The 26245-nt window shown below is 47.7% G+C and overlaps 10 protein-coding genes across 10 annotated transcripts; 4 read left to right on the top strand and 6 right to left on the bottom strand.

The window, feature by feature from the left end:
• Window positions 1–937: 937 nt before the first annotated feature.
• On the bottom strand, window positions 938–2981 carry BGW36DRAFT_299971 (cyclohexanone monooxygenase; the record flags this gene model as incomplete). The annotated part of the gene is made up of 8 exons (XM_046211581.1): window positions 938–1118; window positions 1148–1336; window positions 1388–2068; window positions 2119–2316; window positions 2374–2659; window positions 2706–2719; window positions 2778–2840; window positions 2890–2981. 8 exons carry the CDS (start codon window positions 2979–2981, stop codon window positions 938–940), a joined length of 1704 nt encoding a protein of 567 aa, XP_046070303.1.
• An 807-nt stretch (window positions 2982–3788) lies between these two features.
• On the top strand, window positions 3789–5735 carry BGW36DRAFT_453017 (uncharacterized protein; the record flags this gene model as incomplete). The annotated part of the gene is made up of 6 exons (XM_046221859.1): window positions 3789–3825; window positions 3880–4112; window positions 4164–4405; window positions 4453–4816; window positions 4867–5125; window positions 5179–5735. The coding sequence occupies 6 exons, from the start codon at window positions 3789–3791 to the stop codon at window positions 5733–5735; spliced, it is 1692 nt and encodes a 563-aa protein (XP_046070302.1).
• A 1056-nt stretch (window positions 5736–6791) lies between these two features.
• On the bottom strand, window positions 6792–7950 carry BGW36DRAFT_429044 (Alpha/Beta hydrolase protein; the record flags this gene model as incomplete). Its single annotated transcript, XM_046220635.1, has 2 exons — window positions 6792–7709; window positions 7825–7950. The coding sequence occupies 2 exons, from the start codon at window positions 7948–7950 to the stop codon at window positions 6792–6794; spliced, it is 1044 nt and encodes a 347-aa protein (XP_046070301.1).
• Window positions 7951–8537: 587 nt separating this feature from the next.
• BGW36DRAFT_382209 (fungal-specific transcription factor domain-containing protein) lies at window positions 8538–11325 on the bottom strand. The gene is made up of 7 exons (XM_046216499.1): window positions 11049–11325; window positions 10065–10982; window positions 9946–10012; window positions 9709–9892; window positions 9486–9657; window positions 9284–9433; window positions 8538–9231 (listed from the first exon to the last, which is right to left on the bottom strand). Exons 1-7 carry the CDS (start codon window positions 11267–11269, stop codon window positions 8712–8714), a joined length of 2232 nt encoding a protein of 743 aa, XP_046070300.1. The 5' UTR covers window positions 11270–11325; the 3' UTR covers window positions 8538–8711.
• A 1109-nt stretch (window positions 11326–12434) lies between these two features.
• On the top strand, window positions 12435–14414 carry BGW36DRAFT_398460 (MFS monosaccharide transporter; the record flags this gene model as incomplete). Its single annotated transcript, XM_046218411.1, has 6 exons — window positions 12435–12510; window positions 12570–12830; window positions 12897–13161; window positions 13223–13641; window positions 13707–13989; window positions 14075–14414. 6 exons carry the CDS (start codon window positions 12435–12437, stop codon window positions 14412–14414), a joined length of 1644 nt encoding a protein of 547 aa, XP_046070299.1.
• A 1593-nt stretch (window positions 14415–16007) lies between these two features.
• BGW36DRAFT_453005 (conidial pigment biosynthesis oxidase Arb2/brown2) lies at window positions 16008–18422 on the bottom strand (the record flags this gene model as incomplete). Its single annotated transcript, XM_046221858.1, has 8 exons — window positions 16008–16103; window positions 16158–17265; window positions 17326–17451; window positions 17530–17700; window positions 17797–17856; window positions 17913–18023; window positions 18077–18132; window positions 18228–18422. The coding sequence occupies 8 exons, from the start codon at window positions 18420–18422 to the stop codon at window positions 16008–16010; spliced, it is 1923 nt and encodes a 640-aa protein (XP_046070298.1).
• Window positions 18423–18904: 482 nt separating this feature from the next.
• Window positions 18905–20342, top strand: BGW36DRAFT_360862 (FAS1 domain-containing protein; the record flags this gene model as incomplete). Its single annotated transcript, XM_046214220.1, has 3 exons — window positions 18905–19513; window positions 19572–19934; window positions 20004–20342. 3 exons carry the CDS (start codon window positions 18905–18907, stop codon window positions 20340–20342), a joined length of 1311 nt encoding a protein of 436 aa, XP_046070297.1.
• A 1824-nt stretch (window positions 20343–22166) lies between these two features.
• Window positions 22167–23754, bottom strand: BGW36DRAFT_382207 (uncharacterized protein). Its single transcript, XM_046216498.1, has 3 exons — window positions 23398–23754; window positions 22815–23343; window positions 22167–22753 (listed from the first exon to the last, which is right to left on the bottom strand). Exons 1-3 carry the CDS (start codon window positions 23565–23567, stop codon window positions 22280–22282), a joined length of 1173 nt encoding a protein of 390 aa, XP_046070296.1. The 5' UTR covers window positions 23568–23754; the 3' UTR covers window positions 22167–22279.
• Window positions 23755–24516: 762 nt separating this feature from the next.
• Window positions 24517–25680, top strand: BGW36DRAFT_322784 (nucleoside phosphorylase domain-containing protein; the record flags this gene model as incomplete). Its single annotated transcript, XM_046212680.1, has 1 exon — window positions 24517–25680. A coding segment is annotated over exon 1 (963 nt), but the record flags the coding sequence as incomplete, so codon positions are not given.
• On the bottom strand, window positions 25647–26224 carry BGW36DRAFT_382205 (uncharacterized protein; the record flags this gene model as incomplete). The annotated part of the gene is made up of 1 exon (XM_046216497.1): window positions 25647–26224. A coding segment is annotated over one exon (521 nt), but the record flags the coding sequence as incomplete, so codon positions are not given.
• Between the last annotated feature and the right edge of the window lie 21 nt (window positions 26225–26245).

The raw sequence follows: 26245 nt of genomic DNA, 5'->3' as shown, positions 1-26245 counted from the left end.
GGGAGCTAGATTTGAGTCGGCTCAGGATATCGGGAGAGCATCTGAAGCCTCAAACTAATTAATTCATTCCGACTAGAAATTGTTGTATACCATGGACATCATGCCAACACAGCTATATACCTCCAATCTTGGACATCATTTAATCAAGCCGCTTTTATTTTGTCTAGCTTTATGTTAGAAGAATTTTCGGTGCTTTTAGATTTTGTCATATTACTATTGTAGGAACTAATTTTATATTCTACTTCTAGGTTGGCAACAACTTAAGTTAATCCCAAATATACATATCGACAGCTACAACTAGCAGCCGCGACTGAATTATCACGCACTACCTTGTGCGAACTCTCAAGAACAATGGCTTGACCAATTGGAGAGCAAAGAAGCGACCAGAGCTCACAATCTAAGCAGCATCTGCTGAGCTTACTTGGTAAGTTGTACGAAAGGGTTGGACTGCTGCCCAGTGAGGTCAATACATGTGTAGTGATGAGTGTTATGTGGAGCGGGGAAAGGGGGGGGCTGTGGAATGGATATGATATACCCCAGACCACAAATGGATAAAGAGATAATTTCAACTTATGAAAAGGACAAGCACATCTGTAGTATGGTCTGGGGGTGCTTCGGGCAGGTGGAACTCTTTGAACTACGCCTTTTCGATCGCGATTTTGAATCAAAGTAGCACGGGTATAGCGCTACCTCCTCCCTGGAAGCTTTGAATTATCAGCTTCTCAAGTGCTGTATTCTAGGGCCTACATTCATGAAGAACAATGCCCCGATACATACTGCAAGACTAGTAGACGGGAACATGAATGGCTCCCTAATAATTGTATTCTAGTGACCGATTGGCCTCCTATTCCCTAGACTGAACCCCCTTCGTACTAAGGCAATATTTACAGCAAAGAAACCCTCGAAAGCAAGGCTTGTGCTATTCCAGACTCGATCATCAATGTCCGGCGCGATTGGTCGTACCATTGGGTGCATTTTTCTCAATTAGGTGCGACGTATGCCACCCTTGATAATGGTTCTCCAGACTCCTTTCCAGCATTTGCATATAGGTGGGCAGTCCTCCTGCCCAACTCAGAGGTTGAACTTTCTTTCCTGGAATATTCGCACCCGACCACCAGCTGTGCAAGCAGTTAGTATGTGGATCCACAGGAGAGAGACAGGTAGACTTATCTTCCCCTTTGAAAAGAGTGTGGCATCCCATTTCTCGCGCACCATCTCAAGCCACTCATCCGCAGACGCTTCTGTCGCCTCGAAGCTTTCAATCTTGTCATTCTCAAGCTTCTCGACTACCTTCGCTATCCACCGGGCTTGGGATTGTATGCACGATGGTCCGTTCCTGTTTCGCATTAGGGGGAACAATGACTGATGGTAGCAGAAATGCACTTACGTAAAGGTCGACGGAGCCTGTGGCCCGAACAAGTAGAACATGTTGGGGAACTTCGGCACTGCGATGCCGATCGATGTCTTCACGCCTTCTTCCCAATGCTGCGTGAGAGTCCTCCCATCCGTGCCGCGGATTTGGATATCCTTGAAACCACCAGTCAGCGCATCAAAACCGGTGGCAAATATGATCATATCGACGTCGACTTGGCCAGCGGCGGTCTTCACACCCGTAGCATTAAGCTCTTCGATAGGAAAGCGGTTGACATCGATAATGTCGACATTGTCTTGATTCATCACTTCAAAGTAGTTTTGCTCCAGCGAGGGACGCTTTGCACCATATGGATGTGGGGGAATTTCCGGGGCCAGAAGTTCTCCTTTTGCTGGATTATTGATTCGCTTGAGGACCATTCGGCGCCAGAAGTCGTACGCCGCATCGTTTGCTTTCTGGTCTGTCATCGCGTCTTTATATCCAGAAACCCAGAACTGAAGGCCGCCGTCTTTGAGAAGACTTTGGTAGAACCTTTCTCGCTCTTCAGGCGTGTCATCAAACGTGTTTTTATCTGCGCTTTCATATAGGACGCCACCTGGTGTTCTTTCACATTTACTGAAAGCCTCCGCGTAAATTCCCGTGTCTTTCTTTTTCTGTTCTTCAACGGGATCTAATTTTCGTTGGGACATTGGAAGACTTGATAATTCGGTCAGGCAGTCCTACATTTGACGGTCCGAGTGACTTACCAAAGGTTTGGTGTGCGCTGGTATACCGTGAGGTGCTTGCTCTGTTTTCCAGATTCCTGAATCACCTGGATTCCACTTGCGCCTGTGCCTATGACTGCAATGCGTTTATTCTTGAGGCTAGCGCCGTAATATGGCCAGTGTGCTGTGTGATACAGCTCGCCTCGAAAATCCGAGGAACCTTTAATGTTGGGAATGTACCTGTTTCCGTTTAGCAAAGACTTTTGGGAAGATACCACAAGGCGATTGATGGATTACGTTTTGGAGGAAGACCCCATAGCCAGAATCATCCATTTGCACTCGGCCTCAGTTCCATCAGAGCAGGTTATCAGCCACCGACAGCGCGTGGAGTCCCAGTCGGCAGATTCAACGTTTTTACAGTATTCAATGTCTTTCCGAAGATCCCATTTCTTTTCCACGTGAGCGAAATATCTCTGTAGCTCTCGCCGTCCAGGAAAGCGCTCTGAAAATGTGAAATCTTCCCACAATTCTTTGTCGAACAGCTGATAGACTGGTGCATCACTGTCCACACGAGCTCCAGGGTCTAATCAATTAGCGCGTGCCACAACATGACATTTCGATCGCCATACATTGATTCCAAAACCTGTGGCCACGGTCAGTTTGGGTCCTTACTTGATCTTCATCGGATTTTGCTGATTCACCAGACTCCTCCCGGGCCTGACCCTCTTTCGTACAGCTTCACCCGAAGTCCCAAACTGCGCAGTCTTGTCCTTGTCTAAGCGTTTGGTTGCTCTTCCTGAACCGAGAACATACCTTGGAAGCATGGAATAACCACCAAACCCAGCACCTATGATGAGAGCATCGTACTCGGCCCTTTCGCTGGCCCTTTCGCTTGTAGAACCCATATGAAAGTCTGACGAAGTGTGCAGATTCTGACCAGGAATTTGAGCACTCTCACTGAATCGTGGTGTATTAAGAAGGCTTGAAGATGAAATGTGCAAATGACCACAACCGCGAGATCTTCAGCGAAGGTTTAAATGGCCCTTCGCTGCCTCTTATCGCACAGCCTTCGATCCTCAAATGAACAGCCAAACAATCCTCGCCCCGACTCCTCCTAACTTGCAATTCCGGATCGACGACGCTGCAAGGTATTTCGGCGAATTGCACCCACATTACCGGTAGTTACCCCACAGCCATCTCGGCCTCCCGAAGCCGCCACTGCTATGCTCGTGGGACGGTAAACTCCTAACACCGAAATACCACAATGAATCAAATTCTTGTGGACAGTTAGCGGAAGAAGCATCAGGGAGAAAGATCTAGCAACTCCAGAAGTCCTCGATGAGTAGCCTAAGATTGGGCAGGAATTCAGCCCCAAAATAGTTCTACGTGCGGCGGATTGCTCGTCTTGCTTGCTTTTTGGAGCGACTTCTGTAATGTGTCTAAGATGCTTTCGGCGAAAATGAAGAGATCACCGGGAGATAATGGCGATCAAGTTGAGCAGTATTTCGGAACGAGCTGTTTCGGCTACCTATTTGTATCTAATTGGCATCTATTTAACCAATGGAGGTATTGCGCCTTTTCTGTTACGATAAGGAAATAGCATATTGTTGTCTCTTTAACACTACCTGCTTACCGATATACAAAGAGCATCCTCCCTGCTGCTCCCGCAAAACATTGACACAAGGTATCTTCTAGACCACAACAAGCTCAGTATGGTGGGATCCAGCGACGTGCCAATGAGCACAAACGGTATTACATCACGAGATACTACAGCACATATCGGCGAGAAGAAACACCTGGAAGAAGTGGGAACTACTTTAAAGAATGCGCCCGCATATACCCCGAGGAGGCTCCGTGTCGTAACAATCGGGGCAGGGTATTCGGGGCTTACACTTGCCCACAAGTTTCAACATCAGCATCCTGAATTGCAGGGCATCATAGACCATACCATCTACGAATCGAGGAGCGAGCTTGGGGGCACATGGCTGGTTAACACGTATCCAGGGGTGGTTTGCGACGTCCCATCACACATATATGTAAGCGATTCTCCGCCTATATACCTTTGACCGCTCAACACTGATTTCCAGGCCTTCCCCTTCGATCCTAATCCTGACTGGACTCGCTTTTTTTCCACTGGCCCGGAGATATGGGCGTACATGAAGAAAACGGCTCAAAAGTGGGATCTCGAACGTCATGTTAAATACGATCATCGCGTTGTCGGTGCATATTGGCAGGAAGATCGAGGGGCATGGAAGGTTATGGTCGAACATGGTGGCATAGTCGTAGAAGATTTTGCGGATATTCTTATATCAGCCCAGGGCTTTTTGAAGTGAGTCGTTTATTTTCTGCTGTAACCAATACTAAATATTTTCACAGCTCATGGACATGGCCCTCGATTCCTGGCCTGCAAGAGTTTAAGGGTAAAAAGGTCCACTCGGCAAATTGGGACCACGAGCATGACTACAGTAACAAGCGGATTGCAGTCATTGGAAATGGATCATCTGGAATCCAAATATTGCCTCAAATGGCAAAACTGGAGGGAACACACGTCACCAGCTTCCAGAGAGGCCCAACATGGGTTGTGAGCACAATGAGCCCTGCTTCTCTACTTGGAAAAGACGACTCTGCCAATAATCCAGAGTATACGGATGAGGAGAAGAGGAATTTTCGAGAGAACCCTGCACATCACAATAAGTACAGGAAACAGATCATTCACAAGATCAATGACAGCTTCAAAATGGTATGTGAGAACGCAAGACCCTGCAATAGTCAGTGAAGCTAACATCTCAGTTTGTGAAAAATTCGCAACTGAACTTGGATGTCCTCCATCTAGCGCAGACGCAAATGGCTGAAAAGCTGAATCACGATACCGAGCTATGCGAAAAATTGATTCCAAAGTTCGAAGTTGGTTGTCGACGAATTACGCCTGGAGAAGGTTATTTGGAATCCTTTTTGAGGCCGAATGTTGACCTGACCCAAAGCCCAATCACCAAGGTCACTGACAGCGGTATTCAAACTGCCGATGGAAAATTCCATGAGGTTGACATCAGTATGGCCCTATCTACTCTGAGACTCCAGAATTTGGTTAACGTTGGTTGACAGTCGTGTGCGCAACGGGCTTCGACGTCTCTTACCGTCCTCGATACCCCATTGTTGGACGTAACAAAGCCGACCTAGGCGAAATGTGGACAAAGGAACCAAGATCATATCTATCCCTCGCAAGTGCAAATATGCCAAACTACTTCATGTTCACAGGACCGAACGCCCTTATTGGCCACGGCTCCCTCATGGAAAGTTTGGGTTGGAGCGCTGAGTACATGATTAAGTGGATCAAGAAGATCGCATTTGAAGACATCAAAGCTATTGCACCTAAGGAGAGTGCAATAGAACAATTCATCAACTACTCTGACCAGATTCACAACACCTTGACGTGGACAGGGTCTTGTCGAAGCTGGTACAAGAACAACACTGTGGATGGAAGGGTGACGGCAACCTTCGCCGGGAGCGCACTTTTGTTCAAGCGGTTGATCGAGGACTTGCGTCCGGAAGATTTTGACATAGATTTCAGAAGCTGTAATCGCTTCCGGTTTCTGGGGAGTGGATTTGTTGGATACGAATTGCAGGAAGGGAATGATCTGGCGTGGTATGTTGATAGATAGGGGGTGGTCACGGATATAATAGTGAAAATCGGAACATCTAGCTGAATAGTGTAACTTTAGTTTAGGTTAACAAGCACATAGTCGACGAAAGTGTCGGTCTACCGTCTACCAACTTACACTTCAAGGACTAGAACTTATGCTATTAAGCACTTAGATCTTGAATTGATCTTGAGATCTAAGTTCAAAGTACCTAAACTTGGTGTGCCCCACACGGCGGTGGATAGTCCAAGGCCGACCTTGCACAGCACTATTGTGCCTAGAGATACTGTAAGCTCTATTTGCCACTGTCTATGCTTGTGTAGTTACTAACTCGACCCACCTGGGCTAAATAAATTATGACCTGCTTGCGAGTCCTAGAGAAACTTCAAAGCGGTAAGGCATGGTTGCTATGGTAGATCAGCTGCGGAAGGTCGGCGGTAGTTCATATCAGTAAATACCTCTTGGATAGTAACATGAGTTAGACGGCTATGATTTTCTCCCAAACTTAACAATTCCGAGAGCATTTCACCCATCACAAGACCGCACCATGACCAAATTCAGGTGATCACTTTGACATAACCAAGGAGACCTTCCATCTTCCGGAAAATAAGGGTCTCAATACAGCAATTCAAAAGCGTTGCACAGCATAAAGGAATGGACACAAGAAGCCATCCGATTTCGTTAGCAAAGCTACTTCCCGATCCATGCCATTGTAAAAGAGCTGTCAGACCCGTATATTTGAAGCACAGATTGGTTGTGCCCTCACTTGGCTAGTACGGGTTAGCCCTTGATACGATCGAAATACCGGCATTAGTGAGGCACCAACACATCAAAAGCATTCTATTCAGAGAAGTCAAATCATGAATATCTTTAAATAATGTCAAGACTAAAGTCTCCGCCTCCCTGCCTTCCTTCTACTAATCCCGCCTATTCAATACCCACCACTTGCATTCAGCTACTCAGTCTCCCAGCCCTCTGCAGCACGAGACTGTGACAGCTGTATGGAGTCCACCACCAGGGAAGAGGAAGTGTCGTTACTAAGTGAGGTTGAGAGAGCCTTGAGGCACTCCTTGCAAGTCACAGCGTGGGCGTGGACTTCTCTTCGCGTGCCATTTTAGCACGCACAAACATTTGTAAATCCCGCAAGGCGACGGTAACATTCTCATGGGTATCTTCTGGAAACATAATATATCCATGCGGACTTCCAGGATAAATGCGAATGATGGCTTCTCCGCCGGCCATCATCCACTTTACACTCATGAAAACGGAATCATCCAGCAAGCAGTCCTCTGTACCACAAGTAAAGAATGCTGGGGGCAGATTTACGGTAGCAAGGTCTGCAAAGAGGGGCGATATTTTCGGCGAAACAAACTCATCAGCCGTCAGTCCGGGCAGATACGCTTCTCGGAAATTGGTCATAATATCCTCGTCCAGCACCAGCGGAGGGTCTTTCTTGAAATTTTTCATGCTTGCCGACCATTGCAGCGAATATGTTCCATAATGACCAAGGAGACCCAAGAACCGGAAATTCGCATATCGCACGACAGATGAGTGTGCCAGATGGAGCATCGTAAGTACCGCAAGATTTGCTCCGGCGCTCTCGCCACCAACAAAAGTCAGCGGGCAGCCAAACTTAGCCTGCGCATTGTCCACTAACCATTCGGCAACATCGTAGCAGTCTTCAGTCGCGGCGGGGAAGGGAAACTCGGGTGCCAGCCGATAGCCAACTGAGAGACACAACAGGCCACAGGTGTCGGCCAGGGTCTGCAGGTATACGTCTGATGACTCCTCGTCGGACAGGACCCATCCACCACCATGGATGTGCATAAATACGGCCTGCGGCTTTCCTGTCTGAGGCTCTAGCAACCGACAAGGAATGCTTCGTTGGGGATCGCGCGATGGAAGGGCGAAGTTTCTCGCAGTAGGCGAGAGGATTGGAGCGGGCAGGGGCGTGCGGCCACTTCGACGCAAGGCTCTATATGTACCGGCTCCAATCTAAAAATGTTGAAGTGATTAGTGACTGTTTCTCCGTGCCCTTTCTACTAGCAGATTATTTTCAAGGAAGAGCTGTATGCGCAGAAGTGGACGTAATTATATGAGAGCTACCAACCTCGTACCATCTTGGTATCTTTGCCATTGTGTTTTGCAGCTTTTGATTAAAAGACAAGGTGGCCGAGGAAATGGAAGCCGGGTCGAATTTCTCATAGTTTATCGTTATATCACTCTGGAGAGGCATCGCCGTTTAGAGCAGGTCGATGGGACGGCTGAAGAAGCCGTTCCTGACCTGGATTTGAAAGGCAGATAGGGCTGGTGAGTCGATACAGAGGCAGAAAAAGAAGCCGGGAATAGCAGGTTCCTCAAGAGCACTATTGACATTTCAGGGTTGTGGCAGGTTTTATCATAGGCTCCGGTGCGGCGTCGCCATACTTCGCATTTCGGCCGAGATAAAAAGGCGAAGTACGTAGGCGAACTAAGTGCAGCCTGAGGCCCGCCTCTGCCTCTTGATATTAGTGCAAGCGGGTTGCGTCGTAACGTACAGCACTGTAGTGTACATTCTTCTTGTGCTTCTAACAATGTCCTATATCAGAGATAGGAAATTTTTAAAGCTCGTAGTTGTGCTTCTATAACCTTAAGATTCGCCAAGCGGTTCCGCCAGCCGGAACGTATACTCGTCCGAGTTTCCTTTCCCCCTTCGCTTGAGGTCTGTTGACTTCCTCAAGAGACTTACTCTGATGCGCTGTGGGCAAAGAGCTGATCTCATGCGAGTCCGCTTGCAATGTCCGCTTTGGACTTCAGTATTTCCGTACAGGAACACGATTGATTCAGGGTCTCTATGGGATCCAGATATAGTACAAACAAGATATTACTCCCACAGTAGGAAATGCCACTACTCATTGAAACTTTGATAGTGAAAGACTTCTATTCAATCGAGCACGCTGTTTAGAGTACTGCTCGGCATTGTATTCTCAGGGTAAGCCATCTATGTAGATTGGGAGATTAAGGCCATGTCAAATCGTCCAGTGCTAAAGAGCCAAAAGGCTCTCCTTGAAAGTCAGCCCATTCCATCAAGTCAAGGGACGTGAACGGATCCAAAAAGTTCTCGAATGAGGCTACTCCGGACGTGGTCTCAGCTGCAGAGGTAGGTGCTGTGCGGAAGTTGGTGGAGTGTGCGCCCATCCCACCGAGTGACATTGGCATTGTCGTAATAGCGCGCTCAGCTACCATGCCTTCATTTTGAGTACCAACGGAGGCTCCAGATTCCATTGATCGGTTGAGAAAATTACGAACATCGTACTGTGGACCACTTTGGTCACACGGATTGTCCTCAACCAGGAGTCTTCCCACCAGCTTGCGGAAAAGCCAATACATCCACCCTACAAACGGCCAATAGTTCTTGAACTCTGAAAGAGCCAATACACAAAGTTGTAACTTATGCTTTAACACCCGGCGTCGTGATCCGTCACTTCGCCGTAGTTGAATAACATGGATAGTAAGGCAAGCGAACAAAATCGCAATCCTTGGAAGAAATTGTGAGCACAAAATGACGAAAGTCACAAGGACTAACATACAGATGTACGGAGGCACGACGAAAAAGTCCCTCAGCGAGTAAGTCCTCAACGATTCGAGTGACAGCGTTCGCAGAAACAGGTGCCACCGAAAGATCATGCTCCGGTGTTCCCTCTAGGAAGATTTGTCGATGTAGTGAGATTTTGCACCAACTGAAGAGAAGTTAGTAGCGTATACAGTAGGACGGTTTTGTGACTTAGATACTGAAAGCCTAGACTTAGCATGTTCGCCAGCAGTTGTGCCTCTTGGTTGTTGTCTTCGGAATATTTAAGGCGTTCCGGTAGACACTTCTCCCAAGCGGTGAGTTTTGCATCCATCTCTTTTCTGAAGGTATCGGTATTCTCATGTTTCTGCGTGGCCTTAATGATCTTGCCCACTGCCACTATTAGCCTTGTTGGTCTCGCGCACGTATAGAGTCAACACAAACGTAAGATCGCCAATTTAGCCATTTCAACTGAATGCCGGACACCGAGCATGTTGGAGGTATCATCATCCGTTCCAGTGTTAGCGGGACTATCAAAGTCACTCTCTTCCAGCGGCTCAACGTCACAGTCATCGTCATGAATCAGCATTGGTCGTCCGAGAGAAGCCGCATCAAAGCGGTCTCGCACCTATGTCAATTAGCAGGCAGCAAAGCCAGCCATAACATCAATTCATGGCGTACATAAAAGGTCCACCAAATCCGCTTCCACAGCTTTTGATCTTTCAGAGGCAAGTAGGAGTGTTTTGTTCTGCCGAAGTATCAGCAGAAACAGGTAGCTCTTTCGAAATGGCTAACCATACGATCGATGCATGCCGTTGGCTTGGGCCAGCCGCACTGCGGCTGCCAACCAGTGACTGCAGTCTTTCTCTTCCGTTGGACTTCCCCACCAGAAGGTCATTAAGAAAAGTACCTGGATCACTGTAACGCGATTGTGCTCACAGTCTGCATCGTAAAGAGCTTTGACTCGCTGGTAGAGAGTAAGTTGTGCGGAACGTCTGCTTCCCCAATTTACCTTGATAATATCCTCATCGCAACAGGTCGTCGCGACAAAGAACAGTGCCTGAAGGAGGAGTATAGACGCCCGACCAGCTTCAAAGTCTTGGAGAAATTGTTCACGATCGAGGATCTGCTGCATTGGGAAAATCCATCGAAAATACGCGTCTAGGAGTGCTTTCTGCACAAACGGTGGTGGGAGGGAAAAGGCGCCTTTCTTCCGCAGCAAGTCCATTTCCTGCTGCTTTAAATCGAAATCATCTTCCGGGACATCATGGGGTCGTTCATCTAGAGTAGTCGGGACCTGGTAGTGGACATTATATGGTAGAGACTCTGTGCTGACTGATCCAGGGCTGGCCGATTGCTGAGCATTGCCGCCGCGGGCTTTCTGAATGGTCCAGGCCCAGATCGAGTCGTTTCCAAAATACATGACCTTATTGGCGACATTCTTTGAGTGTGGTGTGTTCTCGTGTTCTTCGGAGTTCATCAGCTTGACAAGAAGCATTTCGGAACCTTCCTTAGGTTGTTCCTCTGCGGACGTATGAGAACGAGACTGCATTTGGGGGGTTTTTGCAGGACTCTGAAGACTAAAGGAAGCATCTGGTAGATCGGCTGTGACTGGTTGGTCGAATGAACTGGGGGTTGTCGATTCTCGGCGGTCCGCAGGAAGTGCCTGCAAGCCATTGGCAGCAGCTGAATGCGAGTCTGCACATAAGCTGATAGAGCTTGCAAAATGCTAAGGTCAGCAAGCTCGACCCAGGACATAACATTGCGTCTTGATCAATACATACGTGATGTTGGTAGACTTGCGTGGCTCACATGGTTCGTTTGCCTGCAGACAAGCCTGACATGGCTGGTAGCGGTTGTTTTCAGTTGGACCTGTTGGTGAAGGCTCTGGTGTCCTGCATTTGATGTGGCGAGCACTGCAGTATCGACATGCAAGCTTACGCTTGTGGCGCCGGTAAACTCGGCTTGTTGGGTGATTCATGGTTTGGCGCTCTTCTTGGAGCATCAGAGGAATAGGGCTGTCTACGATTGTAGAGCTGTGTTCAAGAGCTGCCTACTAACTGCAGCTAAAAGATGGTTGCTTACCAGCCAGAAAAGGGCTACGCAATGGTAATTCCCGGGGCGGGGTATGCTAAACGAGAACTCGGCTCTCTCGGCCGTTGGAGGATTTGCGGGGTGGTATGCGGGCAGCGAATCGCGTACTAGGAATGTCTGTTCGCTTGCTTCTCTCTGCGTCCGCTCAATTGATCTTTATGATGGTTATAACTACATAGCCCTATGTTAACTATAATATCTTTTAGTAGACAATACACGTGTTAGTTCCTGCCACATAGTCTGCAGAGTGCCGCCTTCGTAAAGCAGGCCCTGCACGCTATATGGCAATTACTGGGAACACAGTAGAGGTCATAGTCGTCAGCGACAGCGAGCAGTCCATTTATCGCGCCGAGCGGATGAACAGCTGAGTACGTCAGAGAGCGTGTGGGGGATGGGTCGACCCAACCCAATCCACCTTCGTGGTTACGGATCATGACCCTTCTCATTGGCAACCTACCATCGTTCTCGAAATCATCCCGAAAGACTGGGGTTTGACCTTCGCAGCGGTCGTATAGTCGAAGTGACTTCCACTGTCATGTCTTCGAACTAGCATACTCTCGCTTTTATAGAGCGTTAATGACCTCCATCACAAACCTGACAATGTTCCCATCCCCGGAACTAAGAATCCTGCCAATCTAAAATGTCATTGCATCTGGAATTTCTTAGAATCGAATTCCGGATGCTTAGGTAGAGTAGAAACTAGGGGCTTGCGCATTTTCGCCGAAATCCACAATTCCGCCCGCGTAACTTTCTGATTTAAGCGGCCAAAATGATATGTGAACGCTCCCGTTATAGCACCTATGCCGAGTCCAAAAGCATTTATCGACTCCCCGTGGGGAGCTAGTTGTCTATAAACGCCCCCGTGGGGAGCTAGCATCCACGCAGACGAGTCCGGGGAAATTTGAGAAATCAAGACCCAGTGGCGTTAACTGACTGTGAAGAGATCCAAGAAGACTGAGTTTGCCTGACTGGTGGTTTTCCTTGATGAACCAAGTCAGCCGCGTTCCTTCCTCCTTGCTCTCTCTCAACATCATCACTACAGTACATTGAACAAAGAGATATACACATCGATCAAAATGGAAGAAGACAAAGGATACACCAATTCAGAGGTCGAACACTCAGACCCAGACCCTATTGAACAGTACTTCCATTGTACGTGAAAAGTTCCCCTTGCGCTCTGCTCCTCGCTCCCATCGTTGACTTATTGGCAGCGGAACCTGCATGGGCAAGACGGATTCCTGGAGGGTACTCACGGTCGCGATGCCTCAAGCTCTCCGGGAAGCCGATGCTGTTGGCCATCCTTTCCTTCGCCGGAACGTGCATCTTATTCTTCGGTTATGACTCGGCCGTCATGGCCCAAGTAAATATTAATCCGGACTACTTGCAACGCATGAACATCAATCACGGAACAAATAGTGACGCCGCACGAATTGGGGGCCTTGTAAGTTTCTGGTTCGCTGGGTTCTTTATTGGTAGGCATTCTCAAATCCTCGACAAACCTCAAATCTACGGGGCTTGGCTCTAAACGACTCGAATAGGAGCTATCTTGTCGGGTAGCTATGCGGACTCACTCGGACGTCTCAGAGCTATCCAGATGGGTTGCATCTGGGGCATACTGGGCGGAGCACTATTAGCGGGAGCTCAAAACTTCACTTGGATGGCCATCGCCCGAGTCATCAGCGGGGTGGGGTGTGGACACCTCAACACAATTACGCCTATCTGGACCTCGGAGCTGGCAGACTACAATCTACGAGGCGCGTTCGTCGCTGTTCAATACGCCCTCTGTATTTTTGGTGCTCAGATGTACGTGCTAACATGCCCCCGCCGCAAAATGTATGTTCGGAGTATAACTAACCATACGAAGCGTCTACTGGATGCAATATGGATGCCTGAAGACCAGATCACTGAGCTTCTCATGGCGTTTTCCTCTAGGCTTCCAAATATTGTTTCTCTTGGTCATCTTGTTGGTTGCCCCTTTCTTCCCAGAGACTCCCCGTCACTTAGCCCAGACAGGGAGGCTCGAGGATGCAAGAGAAGTCCTGACTCGTTGCCGTCTCCTCGCAACTCGAGAGTCGGTCAACCAAGAGCTCGAGGAGATCAAAGCGGCAATCCGTCTTGAGGCAACCCAAGCGTCACATGGCTTTATCTCTATGATCTGGAAGAAGGATGCGCTTCACACTCGTCGGCGAGTTGCCCTTGCGATGGGTATCCAATTTATGCGGGAACTTACTGGTCCTGATGTCATCGCTGTATTTGGGCCTCAGGTGTTTGCCTTGAGTGGCTGTAGGTTTCACTCGCCCAAAACGTGATGAAACCTTCTTGATACTAACCACGAACTTCTACTTCAGATTCTGGGGATTGGCCCTCAATTCTTGCTGGCCTCAACTTTATCGGCTATATGATCTCAACCTTTATCGCCTCGTACACCGTCGAACGCTTCGGAAGGAGGAAATTGTTGCTGACCGGCTTGTGCACCATGGGCAGCCTTCTGATGATCTGTGGAGGTCTGGCGCACAAAGTGTACGCCCTTGCCGAGGTTGATCCAGTTGCAAGCAAGCGCTACGGCAGCGGAGTAGTAGCTTGTGTGTTCCTCTACACTATGGCGTTCGGTGGTACCTGGATCGTCGCCGCGTAAGTTCTTTCCCTTCCTCTCTTCTAGGGGTTTAGTATTGCATTGCATTTCTAGATTGCTGACAAAATCCGCTTGTCCAAATAGCTTCGTATATCCTACAGAGATATTCCCGCTAGCTACTCGTGCCAAAGGTAGCGCGCTATCCATGGTCTCCTTCGCGGTTGCAGGCGGCGTTTGCAACGAGATCATTCCATATATCATCTCAGCCGCTGGGTTTTGGGTCTTCATCATGTTCGCCTTACTGAACTTTGTTCAGATTCTTCCAGTGTGGGCCTTCTACATTGAGACCGCCAATCGTCACCTGGAGGATCTCGACATTTTGTTCGCCAGCAAGAGTCCCTTTGCCATCAGAGCGGAACGAGAGTACGACGAGAACAAGCGTGCTCTCGGGCTTCAAGAGTCGGATGCTGTCATCAGTGGCTGAGGACCAGATAGGTATGGACTCTCCAAAAGATGTTCGGTCAATGATACGACTCTATTGCCCTGGAGAGTAAAGATAAGGGGTTACCAACTTAGGAGTCAAAAGAGATGTGTGAAGAAATATGATGTGAAGTTATCCTCAACCGAGGACAAATTTGCCATTGGCTTAATCGCGAGGCCGGCGGCCAATTTCGCTCAGGGGCAGGCAGCAATATGTAAATTGGACAGCAATACGTAAATTTGAAGCTATTTACCCTCTTGCAGTTTTATGACTCCACCTAACGCGTCGAGTTCGTTCTCAAAATGGGCAATCCTAATTATCAATACATTTCTCTCCTCCCAGCCCAGACCTAGCCTTTGAAACCCCCATTGAATCTATAGAGCGCGGCGAATATCCCAATTTTGCAGTAGCAGCCTGTTCTCGACCTCCCATATCATACACGGACTACGAATGTTACGGATATGAGTGGAAGTAGTGTGACTGGTTGGAGCTTATTTAAGGCGTAAAGAGGAATCTAACTGTATGTTCTTGTATTCTTGTCTTCTCCATTACCTGCATCCTCAAGGAAGGAACACAAGTTTATATAGACGTGTCGCTCTAACAGGATCTCATATGGAATGTTCCTACATTCCTTATGGATCTTAAAAGCCACTGCATAGGTTATAATTATCTTTGACCTCAGGTCACCTGATTGCCCAATTATATAAGCAGTCTTTGACAACGAAACCCCTTTCTGCGTATGTGAATAATCGAGTAAATGTGTGAGAACGTTTCCGTGAATTCGAACGAGCCCGAGGTCCTGGTAGCCGGTACTGAATCGCCAAGTCTCACAGGGTGGAGAATTGGCAGGGAAGGGGGTCGATGACCAATGATGCTTCCAGGAGTTCAATAGTCTTCAATTTCGGCGAAATAGTTAATAGTCTCTCCAACTTCCGCAGATTAGTGGGGCCCCGGAGACGGTTGGGGGCATCTGCGCATCCCCCCAGAGGCATTACCTCGAGCCAACCCTGGAATTGAGCAACGGCCCTATTACCCCAGTATTACTTTTTTGCACTTAGAGGTTGGCAGTGGCAAGAAGCCTTGCAGTTTCTGTGTTTTTAAGATTGCCATTTAAGCGACTAATACAGAATTAATAAGAATTGACCATCTGTAATTAATTGTATTAAGAAATTAGTGATCGGTAGAGCAGGTCTAGGCGACAGTGTAGACAGTAAGGAACAGATAAGAGAGGGATGAGGATAATAAGCAGTGGTGATAAGGTGTAGAGTGGTGGGCCATATGCATTAATCTGAAAACTGGCAGTCTCCAATCTCTCTTATGCTATCTATGTAGTGCAGTTAAATATTTTATCTTGGGATGACGTTATAATATAAATATGTATCCACATAAAAGAAAACAAAATATTTTTCAGGCAGATGTTAGATGCAAAGTGATATATCTAATATATACAGCGATGAATCTGATACGAAGGAAAACAAATGCTATGTAGGTATACAGTCCCATAAAACCAAACCAGACGCCCAACACAGATATGAGAGACTCATTAATGAATGACAAGTAAATAAAAGAAAAAAAGGGGAGAAAAAGGACAGAGTTTTACGAAATCGTAGTTTGTAAAAAGTCAATCATCTTGTGCACCAGCGTGTTCCAACTGTTCGCAGACTGACCTGCCTGCAGCCCGTCAAGGAACTGCTGGTTGTGCACGGCATCAAAGACACCATCCATGACAAAGGAGCCATCTTTGACTGCGGGGCGTTCCTGTCCGGGGAAGAAGCCGTAGGCATCGACGGCATACTCTGGTGGTATCTCCGGCCAGGCGTCGATACCGTCGAGGATGACCACGGCCATGCCGCCGGCCAGATGGGTCTCGATGTGGCAGTGGAATAGCCATGGACCCGGGTTGACTACCTGGTAGCGCAGCACAATCCATGATGGTCCGTCGAACGAGGTAACGAAGGTATCGCGGTAGTTTGGGTTTTTAAAGTTGAAACTGGACGGCTCGGCCGCGGCAGCTTCATCGACAGACGAGTAGTTCCAGATACCCTCGCCGGCGCCGACCTGCCATGTCTTCCCGGTGTGCTTATGGATAAAATGTGGGAATTCCTGAGGTTGGTCGGGTAATGAGCCCACTTGTAGCACCAGGTCGACCCAACTACCGTTGCGCGTGCGGATGACGAGACTTTCGTTGAGCGCATCGGGCTGCTCCGTGTCGTATAGTAGTGGCGCATAGGCGCTACGATCCTCGGCATACATACCACCACCGCTGATGGTGTACTGCCAAGGGCTGTGCCATCGGTGCGTATACAGGACATGGTGGACATCAGCCTTTGGCGCTGGCGTCAGAGGCGGGTACGGGGGCAGATGGTCTCGGTTGAGCGTGACGAGCTCGCTGGTGTTTTGACCACCGTACGTGAGGGCGCTCTCTATGCGCGGCCGTTCCCTGTCGCGGCCAGATGTCTTGTATCGCAGCGTAGCATATGCGCTGATTACCTGCGTCAGCCCGCTATCCGGCACATGGATAGTGTAGTCGCCTGGCTGCTGGTCGAGTTTCACAAGCACGGCGTAGCGCTCGCCCGCGTACATTTTTACTGTATCAACCAGATGGGGTTCGACATAGTGACCGTCGACCTCGTACACCCACATGCGGTGGCCAGCAACGGCAAACATGGCCGTCTTCATCGTCGTAGCAGCGATGAAGTTTAGACTGACCCATCCGTTGGCATCTGGGTCGACTTCGACTACTGTCTCGTCGCCTTTGGATGGTATACATCCTTTTTGTAGATGGAGCGGTACTTTTTCCGGTCGTCCGTCGGACAGGTACTTTCCTTCAGTGGATTTCATGAATGGGAAGCATCTAGAGAGAGAGGAAATAGTCAGATTTAGGACCGTATCACTTTCAGAGGTAAGTGCTTACCCCTTATCACTGACGTGGCCGGGATACAAGGCATATTTCATGTAAGTGCTAGTATGCTGCACTAGATAATCTTCTCCAGGACAGTAGACACTGCCTTTGCCGTTGATCAGGATACTATCGACGCAGCTTCAAGAAAAAAAAATCAGTAAGTAATCAGCGGTTGTCGGGTAGTTTCATCGCCTCTGCTGGTGGATATGCACTTACAACATACTCAATCGCGACTCATCCATGGCGTTCATGTACTCCCATGATTTGAATTGAGACCAGTCCGACACCAGCATCAAGGACGGATCTAGCGCCGCCTTGCGCATGGCTTGGATCTCTTTTTCATCGGAACTAATTAGTTCCCATGGTGCCGGCGCCGTTGGCTTTGGTCTGTGAGTGTGAAGTTGTCAGTCCGATAGACTTAGTTGCTCCACTCAATCCTGCCATTGTAACATTTTTGTTTTCTTTCTCATCGGATCTGCTTACCGAATAAAGATGGAGCCGTATAAGCCGTCAAGCAGGGTAGCTCTTGAATGCGCATGATACCTAATCCCATTACCTATTAACACAAACAATCAAAGAAAACCTTATTAAAAGCTTACCAGTGAGTCCCTGCTGGAGAGGCCTTGAAGCGATAGATGAAACTTTGGTCCATTTCGATAGGTTTTTGCGAGAGACCGGGGGCACCATCGGACCAGGGAGTACCTTGCATCCTGGACAGACATTAATATTAAGATGGTAAATTTTTCTCTTTGTAAATTCTTACATGAGGCCATGCCAGTGGACGGTATTGTTAAATGGCATACGATTATGGACAATGACCTTCAACAACCGGATTAGAAAATGTCATTGTGCTCAAAACGTGGTCATTGTACCACTTCAAAAAAGAGGAAGAAAAAAGAAAAGAAATAAAATACCTCAACATCATCGTCCTCGTCCCAAACGAATGTAGGACCCGGGAATTGTCCATTCATCTTGATCATCTCGCGTACCTGACCATTAGGGGCTCCCAGCTCCCAGGTCAGCGTCATTTCGTGTCGCACATGTTTGCCAGCAACCAGCACAATGTCGCGCAGCAGGATGCTCAGAAGGAGGAGAAACCACGACTCCATTATCTGTTTTTAAAAATAATTACAACTAAAGATTTTCTCTTTGCGACTTTTTCCTTTATTCGACAGCTGGCCATCCGTGCTATTATTATATTCACGTTTCACCAATAATACATGTTAAGACGGCCCGTGGTTCGGGTTCAGTTTTTCCTTAATAGCCCCGAAGCAGGCCCCCGATCCCGATATGATTACCCCGCGTTACGCCCAAGAAGGAAAAAATGGGGCCAAAACTACTCTATCGAGCCCTGATATAGATGCTCGGGCTTATTTTATATAGCGTTATTCGGGGCCACGTGGGGCTGTAGGGTCGGTAGAATATGATGGCAATATATGGTAGATAGACAAATAGACAAATAGATAGATAGGCCATATCCCCCCCTCTGTCCGTCTTCAATGTCATGATTTGTCTTTGGATACTGAGTTGACTGTGTACACGTGACAAAAAAATCAACAGCCCTAGCTTTCTCATAGACAGGCTTGCTATCATGAGCTCACTCAAAATTAAAAGAGTCGTGTTCAAAGCCTCTCGCGCACTTGCTGTCATCTTCACTGTCACGGTCGTGGTGCCAGTGTATTTGGCCAGTTGGCAAGACACAACGCAAAAACCTATCGGCACACCCAAGGTAGCACAGACGGTTGACACGACACCAAAAATTGTTAATGATGTTGACCAATCGACGAGTGACCCTCCCCAGAGCCGGACAGTTTGGGGTCTTTTGCAAGATGACAGCCGCATCTCGACCTTTGCCCACTGGGTCGGCCAGTTCGACGATATTGTCGGCGGCCTGGATACGCCACAGGCCCGCTTCACGCTGTTTGCTCCCACAAACGAGGCCTTTGCACAGGAGAGCTTCGAGCATGGCCTGCCCTGGTTCTACTGGAAGTTCCTAGTCGGCTATCATATGGGCCCTGGAAACTCCTCGGCTGCTGCCCTGCGCACCCAGAACACGGTGCAGTCCTTTGTCAACGCCGACATCTTCTTCAAATATAAGCAGCGCATAAGTGTCCAGACAGTCGACCCTGGCCATGATGGTGATGATGACGAAAAGGAAATCACTCTCAACCGTCACTCGACTGTTATTGTTCCCGACCAGGTAAGAACAATACTAAGAAGTAAATCGTTTCGCTCGCCACTGACTCTGACCTTTGCAGAAAGCAATCAACGGCTACGTCCATCTGGTCGACCGCGTGCTCTTCCTGCCTGAGTCGACGACTCACATACTGCGTTCCCACGACGAGTTTGCCACGTTTCGTGAGGCATTGACCAAAACTGTCGACCTAGCTGTGCTTGTTAATGATACCTCGACACACATTGGCCAGACCATCTTTGCCCCTACTGAAGCAGCCTTTGCCAAACTTGGCCGTAAAGCCAACCAGTTCTTCTTCGGCACTGGCGGCGAGGACTACCTTCGTGCCCTGTTAGCCTACCACATCGTCGCCAATCAGACCCTCTTTTCCGATGTGTATTTCCAAGAGGATGGTCGTGGTCAGCTTCCTGTAGATACTGACTCACAGGTGAATAGAACTCCTTTCTTTAGCTCTGCTGTTCCCGGCTGACTTGTTTTTTTTTTCCTCCGGCGACAGATTGTCCTACCTAGCCTGATTACTGATCAGGGTCTGAATATCACCGTCCAGCCGGCTAAAGGCCCAGGTCATCGTCAATCAGTTCAGGTCAACTCACGGGTTCCCCTAGCCATTCCAGACTTGGTTGCCATGGACGGAGTCGTACATGGTATCGACACCATTTTGGTACCGCCTGCTGTCGATTCAGATAAGGACCAAGATGACGAATCATCCGGGTCACAAAATCGCCCATGGTTGTCTCGGTTTTTCGACTGGTCCGCTGGTACGGCAGAGGAGACATTGACGGTCGATCAGTGGATTGAACGACTGCAGCCGCTCGTAGGCGAATTGCGAGTTTAATGTGAATACGCTATCCCAATCGTTATATCGGTTCTTTCATGTATTTATTTATTATCTTTCTTTTTGTTTCCTTTGTTTCAAGATTATGGCGTATATCGGGCGTTTGGAGATTTTTGGTCACTATATCGACAACGCTTTCGTCGTCCGAAACGTGGGCACTGGGGATAGTAGTCAGATGCGATGCGTACCTCACCATGGACCTCCCTTTAGGGGCTATAACATCCGGATGTTATTTACCGGCAGCATACCGCTCAGTGCTGCTCTCCCCTTCTCTATCATCCTCCTCTAGATCTTTAACCCTAAAGAAAACAAAGCAATATCATGATTTCATAGAGGGTTTGGCTGACATACTACAGTCACAGAATCTAAGACATAGTAGCTTTTTGTCTTTTCCTGTAATACATAGCATGGTGGGGAGTTTAATTCCCGAATTGTCCTATTCATGTTCAAAATTCCGTTAGTAATATAATTAAACAGTCATGTATATCCTACACCTAGTTTAAGCTTGATTCATAGTAGGTATTTGGAAGTAAATCCCTGAAATGAAATTTCGCGTTGGAAACTGGGAAATCTGAGTAGGGTTTTATATTTGTTGCTTACTCCAGTCCAGAAATGCCAAATACGGAACTAGTCAGTTCGTGATTTCCTTTCTCGTCAGCAAAAGCAATTCGCTGTGTATAGTTCGGTCTCAAACCACCAGGCCTAGTAATCTAGCACAAATATTTAACCAAAAGGAATACAAAATGAGAGCCAGCAGCCATGAGTGAAGCTTATGTATTCCATCGTCCGGCTATATCATTCGGTCGTATTTCAGATCCAAGATAGCAGAAAACTAGTTTTCTCTGGATTTACTGCATTCAGCGGGTATCCATCCACTGCCGATCCGTTCTTCAAGATCTTCACCCTCAAAATTGATAGGTCTTCTCAACTGATCGATTGTTCCACGTTTAGTGTGCACCTCCACATTAGGTCTTGTAGCTCTCCCATTTGATTTCAGTTCCCCTTTAATGGAACGAGTTTGAGGTATGGTATTTCCAAAAGCCATATCACTTTCGGGATGATTCCTACCAATCCATTTTACAATTTTCTTTCCTAATTATTTCACCAGTTGCAATTTGGTCGAGTTCTATGTCCCAGCTATTAATCTTGGTCACTGATACGTCGTTTGATCCGGAGGCTCAGTTACACAGAAGCAGTGGCCTTCCGTATAATCCAGATAATTCCTTGCTATATGTCTTGGGTCAGTTAGAATAATGCCCGAGAATTTGGGCGGTGATATCTACTAGCTCGACGGTTGATTTCATAGAATCGCCTATTTTTGTGATCCTAAGAGACAAAAATCATGGTTAGGCTTCTAGTAAAGAGACTCCAATTTAGCATTACTATTCACATAGAACCATCTACCATTCGGGTTGAGAGTATGTGCATCATTTGGATCAGAAGATAGATACCATCGTGCCTTATCACACACGTACAAATCTCACATTCCCAGAAGAGTATCTACCCAAATAATGTGCGGACACTATAACATATTATTAATAAAAAGAGCTACCCATAAATTTATATATACTAGTTGGAAATGAATTTCTTCCTTATTTAATTGTATAGAGAGTTTGTTATTGTGTGCCATATGACAAGCAGCCCTTTATAGTATTATATGTATGAATTTGGTATGATGCTATACTGAATTTTACTCTAATATTAAAATTTTAATTAATTCTATTCTACTCTTCTTTTCCTAATCTGAAAATAAGCTTTAACTCTAACCCTAATTCCACTCTAGTAGGAACTACCAGGTTATATTGGGTTGAGATCAAGTATTGTCACGACAAACGCACCCCTAGTTTAACAGTATCTATTCCAGTATGCTAGTATTGTACTAGATACTTAAATGACGTTACACAACTGACTGCATTACTTCGTCTTATAAACATTCCTCAGCGCTTTATATACTCTACAGGATGCGAATACATTGAAGCAGGCATCTCCAACTGGTGATTCTGCCATCCCGGCAACTCCGACGGCGGCGCTAGTTCTGTGTATATCTCTGATGGGTGCGCTATTGGTTGCTGGCTCTGCCATATGACAGGCTGCGGTGGCTGCTCAACGTACTGCGGAACTATGTCCGGATTCATCCACTGCTGGGGAGGCTGCCCACCGGGTTGCGACATTATGTCAGGACTCATCCACTGCTGAGGCGTCGACCACACGCCATCCTGCTTGCGCCGGCCAATGACAAAGAGAAGTACAAGGATGACGAAGAAGGTCCAGATGTTGATGATCGGGTCGACAATGTCGGCGTAGACCAGTGGCATGGTCACGTTCGGGAGCTCCCACGCGGTATCGATGGCGATGGCCCAGGAGTAGCGGAGGAGGGAGAGGATTGTCGCAACGAGGAAGAGAACGGTGGACTAGAGTAGGAGAGGTGTTAGCCATGGTAGTCACTTGGGAAAGGAGACTGGGAGGACTTACGTTTCTAAGCCCAGGACAGGATCGACATTGGTGCAGCACGTATGCTGCATAGCCTAGAGTAGCCGCTGTGGTGACAAGTAAGAGCACATCACAGGTCACGGACAAGTCAAGAGCGATCGTTAGACTGTGATCAAAGGACGCATAGTCGAAGGTAGGGGCAGTTGTGTCGCCGCCGTAGTCATAGTGAGTCAAACGGTGGTTTAGGTAGTTGAAATAATTGGTGTATTGGACATTATCGATACTGAACTGTGCTAAAGAGAGGACAAAAATGAGACTCCCAACTCCGATGGCTACATAGCGTAGAACTGTCTGGAAGGCCGTTCGCTGTTGCTTGACAGAGAGGAGTAAACCATTCCCTAGCTCGACCAGGCAACAGACTGTTAGGATATCGGCTACAACTTGGAAGAGGTAGCCGACGGAGTAGACTCGGTACTGGAGATCGCTGAGAAGGTTATTGGTTTCATCGTCTTGTTCCAGGGTGGTTTGGGCAATTGCAACGGCGTCACCAGCGACAAAGAGAGTTAGGCAACTATTCCAGTCAATTCGGCACTTCTGCGGTTCGTCTTCGCAGAAGCAAACTTACACCATCAAAAAAGGACACGCGGCATTGAGGTAACTGAACGCCACCCTTGCCGGATCGTTTCTCCTGCGGACAAGACACAAGCTGATGAGCCAGATCAAAAGAAGCGGCTTGATCATGATTCCACGTAGGGCCACGTCGACTATAATGAAGATCGTGTCAGATGGCAACATCCTGAAGCGCGAGGATGTATCGAGCGGGTAGCGAATTCAGAAGTTGACTACACCCATAGCAAAATTATCACAAATATATGAGTTGTTCTCAATGTTGGAAATTAATTATCAGCCGAGCAAATGCGAATAATGAAAGATTAGGGGGTGATCGCCTCGTCGCTAAACATTTTGGGGCGCCATTGTTCAGCCTCATCTTGCTTTGGAACATACGATCGGTCTGGCGGCTACAGTGTGTGCGGCTATATCAGTAATGAACAAATATCGACGTGCGCAACAGCAGACTCCTGGGGGTACTTAGTTACACGAAACTCTGGATTCAGTGGCTGGGTGCAGGAACTGAAAGTCAAATAGATGCTAATTTGAGAAATACGAGCCCAATGAGCTTGCAATTGGTTTCTGACCTTGGGCTAGCAGGGATCAACCGTATCACCGAGGTAAGTCATGGCGTCGAGCCAGGCGGCCTAAACATAGTTTGATGTACGGATGCGTGGATGTCAATTGAGGGCCATCGATAATTCCCCGAGCCAGGCATCAAGTGTCCGTGACAGGCACGTAAAGGCCAGTAATTTGTCGCCGCTCCAGTTCTAAATGCAAGTTAATAATATTTATTAGAAGATAGTGAATATTAAGATGCTATTATAAACGTGATTAATAGTACGGAGTACTTGACACAATAAATTGCAACATGGGCCTACTGCACTATGCGCTCTACAGCATGATAGAAAATTTACGACTAATCACAGAGCCTTCACTTAAGAGGATTCTCTTTTTGGGTTAAATGGTCTAATTGACAGCTGTTGGATTATAGGGATGAATACCAGAGGACAAAAAGACCGGGTTTTCAGTCTAGTTGGTAATTCAACAACAGCAGCTCAGCTACCCCGCCGAGGCTAGCTCACCATGTAGCCAAGCAATGGGCAGCCGCACCTCGCTGACGCTGCATATATTTGTTCTCTCAACCCTCATTAGTGATGGGGTTTAAGTCATCAATAATCGACGAGAAGCGAGAGTATTTCTGGTTTCTTTCTAGACCACCATCCGAAGCGTGCACTAACTTCAAAGTCCGCGAGAAAGCCGATTTAACTGCGCGAAATATCATCTTCAAACAACCTTTTCTCGTGTCAAACTGGCAGATCGCCACTGGGCTAGTATGGAAAGAAAGCATACAGACTATACAGTTGGATGGATCTGCGCCACGGCGTATGAGCTGACGGCTGCTAGAGCTATGCTGGATGAAGAACATATGTCACTCCGATACAATCCCCGAGATAGCAATTCATATACTTTGGGACGGATTGCAGATCACAATGTTGTCATAGCTTCATTGCCGCCGGGTTATTATGGCTTCACCTCTTCAGTAGTGGTAGTAAGGGATCTTCTCTGGTCTTTTCCGGCTATCAAATTCGGGCTACTCGTAGGTATTGGCGGCGGCGTTGGTTCTCAAACTCGTGACATTCGCCTGGGCGACGTGGTGGTTAGCATGCCCACATCAACTTCAGGGGGGGTTATTCAGTTCGATGCCGGGAAAATCCACCCAGATGGAGGTTTTCAGCTTACTGGATATTTGAATGAGCCGCCGCGCGTATTGCTATCAGCAGTTTCTAGGCTTCAAGCGGATTACATGAGAAAAAATCCAAAATTTAGACACTATATCTCGGAAACTCTCATGCGGAACCCTCTGATGGGCCAAAAGTTCTCCTCCCCAGGTCATGATCAAGATATGCTCTTCAAAGCATCATATGAACACCACACAGAAGCTGAAAGTGACTGTTCATTTTGTGATCGCTCTCATCTTATCCGCAGGCCGCCACGTGATAGTCAGACTCCCATAGTCCATTACGGATCAATAGCCTCAAGTAATAGTGTTATTTGGCGTGCAACAACCCGCGATAAGCTCAGCCGCCAATTGGGGGTTTTATGTATTGAAACGGAAGCAGCGGGGTTGATGGATGACTTTCCATGTTTGGTTATCAGAGGGATAGCAGATTACACAGATTCTCATAAGAATTCCAAATGGCAATGCTATGCGGCCCTCGCGGCAGCCGCCTATGCTAAGGAATTACTCTCTGTCATACCTAGAAACATCAAGAATGATGTCACGGCAGCTGAAGTGTTGCATCTAGACTCCATTGGGGCTCATCGCGAAGACTTAGCTCCGGATACCACTGATACAATTAGCGAAGCGTCCACTTTGATAGGAAGTTTGGAGCCCGGTGTCGTAGATTCGGCCATCAGAAAGGTCGTGGAGCTGCTAGCAGCGGAAGAACACGTTCGCGAACTATGTACTGCAGCAGTTTTACGTATAACACCGTCTATTCTGCAATGGAACCTAGTTGAAGCATTGACCGTGCTCTCGAAAACTCTGAAAAAGCTTGCACAAACACCTGTGGAACAGGGGCTGGGATGGCTATTCAGCCGATACAAGGCAATTATTGCGACAAGCATTACCGAGTCGATTTGCAGACAAGACCATATCGCGATGTCCCTTGGTCTATCTCGGGAAGAGACGCCTCCAAGTCCAGATGGACTTCTTATGGAGATCCTAAGTAAACGATTTCCAGCAATGCAGGCGACTTCAAACATAGGACGGGCAGACCGGGAGAATATCACCACCAACCTGGAAGAGGTGCCAACACAGGTTCTCGATGATGACATGGATCCGGACGAACAAGAGCCTC

This window comes from Talaromyces proteolyticus (genome assembly GCF_021365285.1).
Source record: "Talaromyces proteolyticus strain PMI_201 chromosome Unknown BGW36scaffold_8, whole genome shotgun sequence".
Taxonomy (NCBI): domain Eukaryota; kingdom Fungi; phylum Ascomycota; class Eurotiomycetes; order Eurotiales; family Trichocomaceae; genus Talaromyces; species Talaromyces proteolyticus.
The sequence above is the reverse complement of the archived record's forward strand: the minus strand, read 5'-3'. Positions and strand labels throughout refer to the sequence as shown.

What these genes read in the sequence shown, in the direction of transcription:
- BGW36DRAFT_382209 (XM_046216499.1), bottom strand. Translation starts at nt 11,269, where the DNA reads ATGCTCCAAGAAGAGCGCCAAACCATGAATCACCCAACAAGCCGAGTT. An exon ending in GGCTAAATTGGCGATCTTAC is followed by an intron (nt 9,658 to 9,708) that starts GTTTGTGTTGAC and finishes TAATAGTGGCAG; the next exon opens with TGGGCAAGATCATTAAGGCC. An exon ending in CGTCGTGCCTCCGTACATCT is followed by an intron (nt 9,232 to 9,283) that starts GTATGTTAGTCC and finishes ATTTCTTCCAAG; the next exon opens with GATTGCGATTTTGTTCGCTT.
- BGW36DRAFT_382207 (XM_046216498.1), bottom strand. Translation starts at nt 23,567, where the DNA reads ATGTTGCCATCTGACACGATCTTCATTATAGTCGACGTGGCCCTACGT. An exon ending in GCGTGTCCTTTTTTGATGGT is followed by an intron (nt 23,344 to 23,397) that starts GTAAGTTTGCTT and finishes TGACTGGAATAG; the next exon opens with TTGCCTAACTCTCTTTGTCG. An exon ending in CCTGTCCTGGGCTTAGAAAC is followed by an intron (nt 22,754 to 22,814) that starts GTAAGTCCTCCC and finishes CTCCTACTCTAG; the next exon opens with TCCACCGTTCTCTTCCTCGT.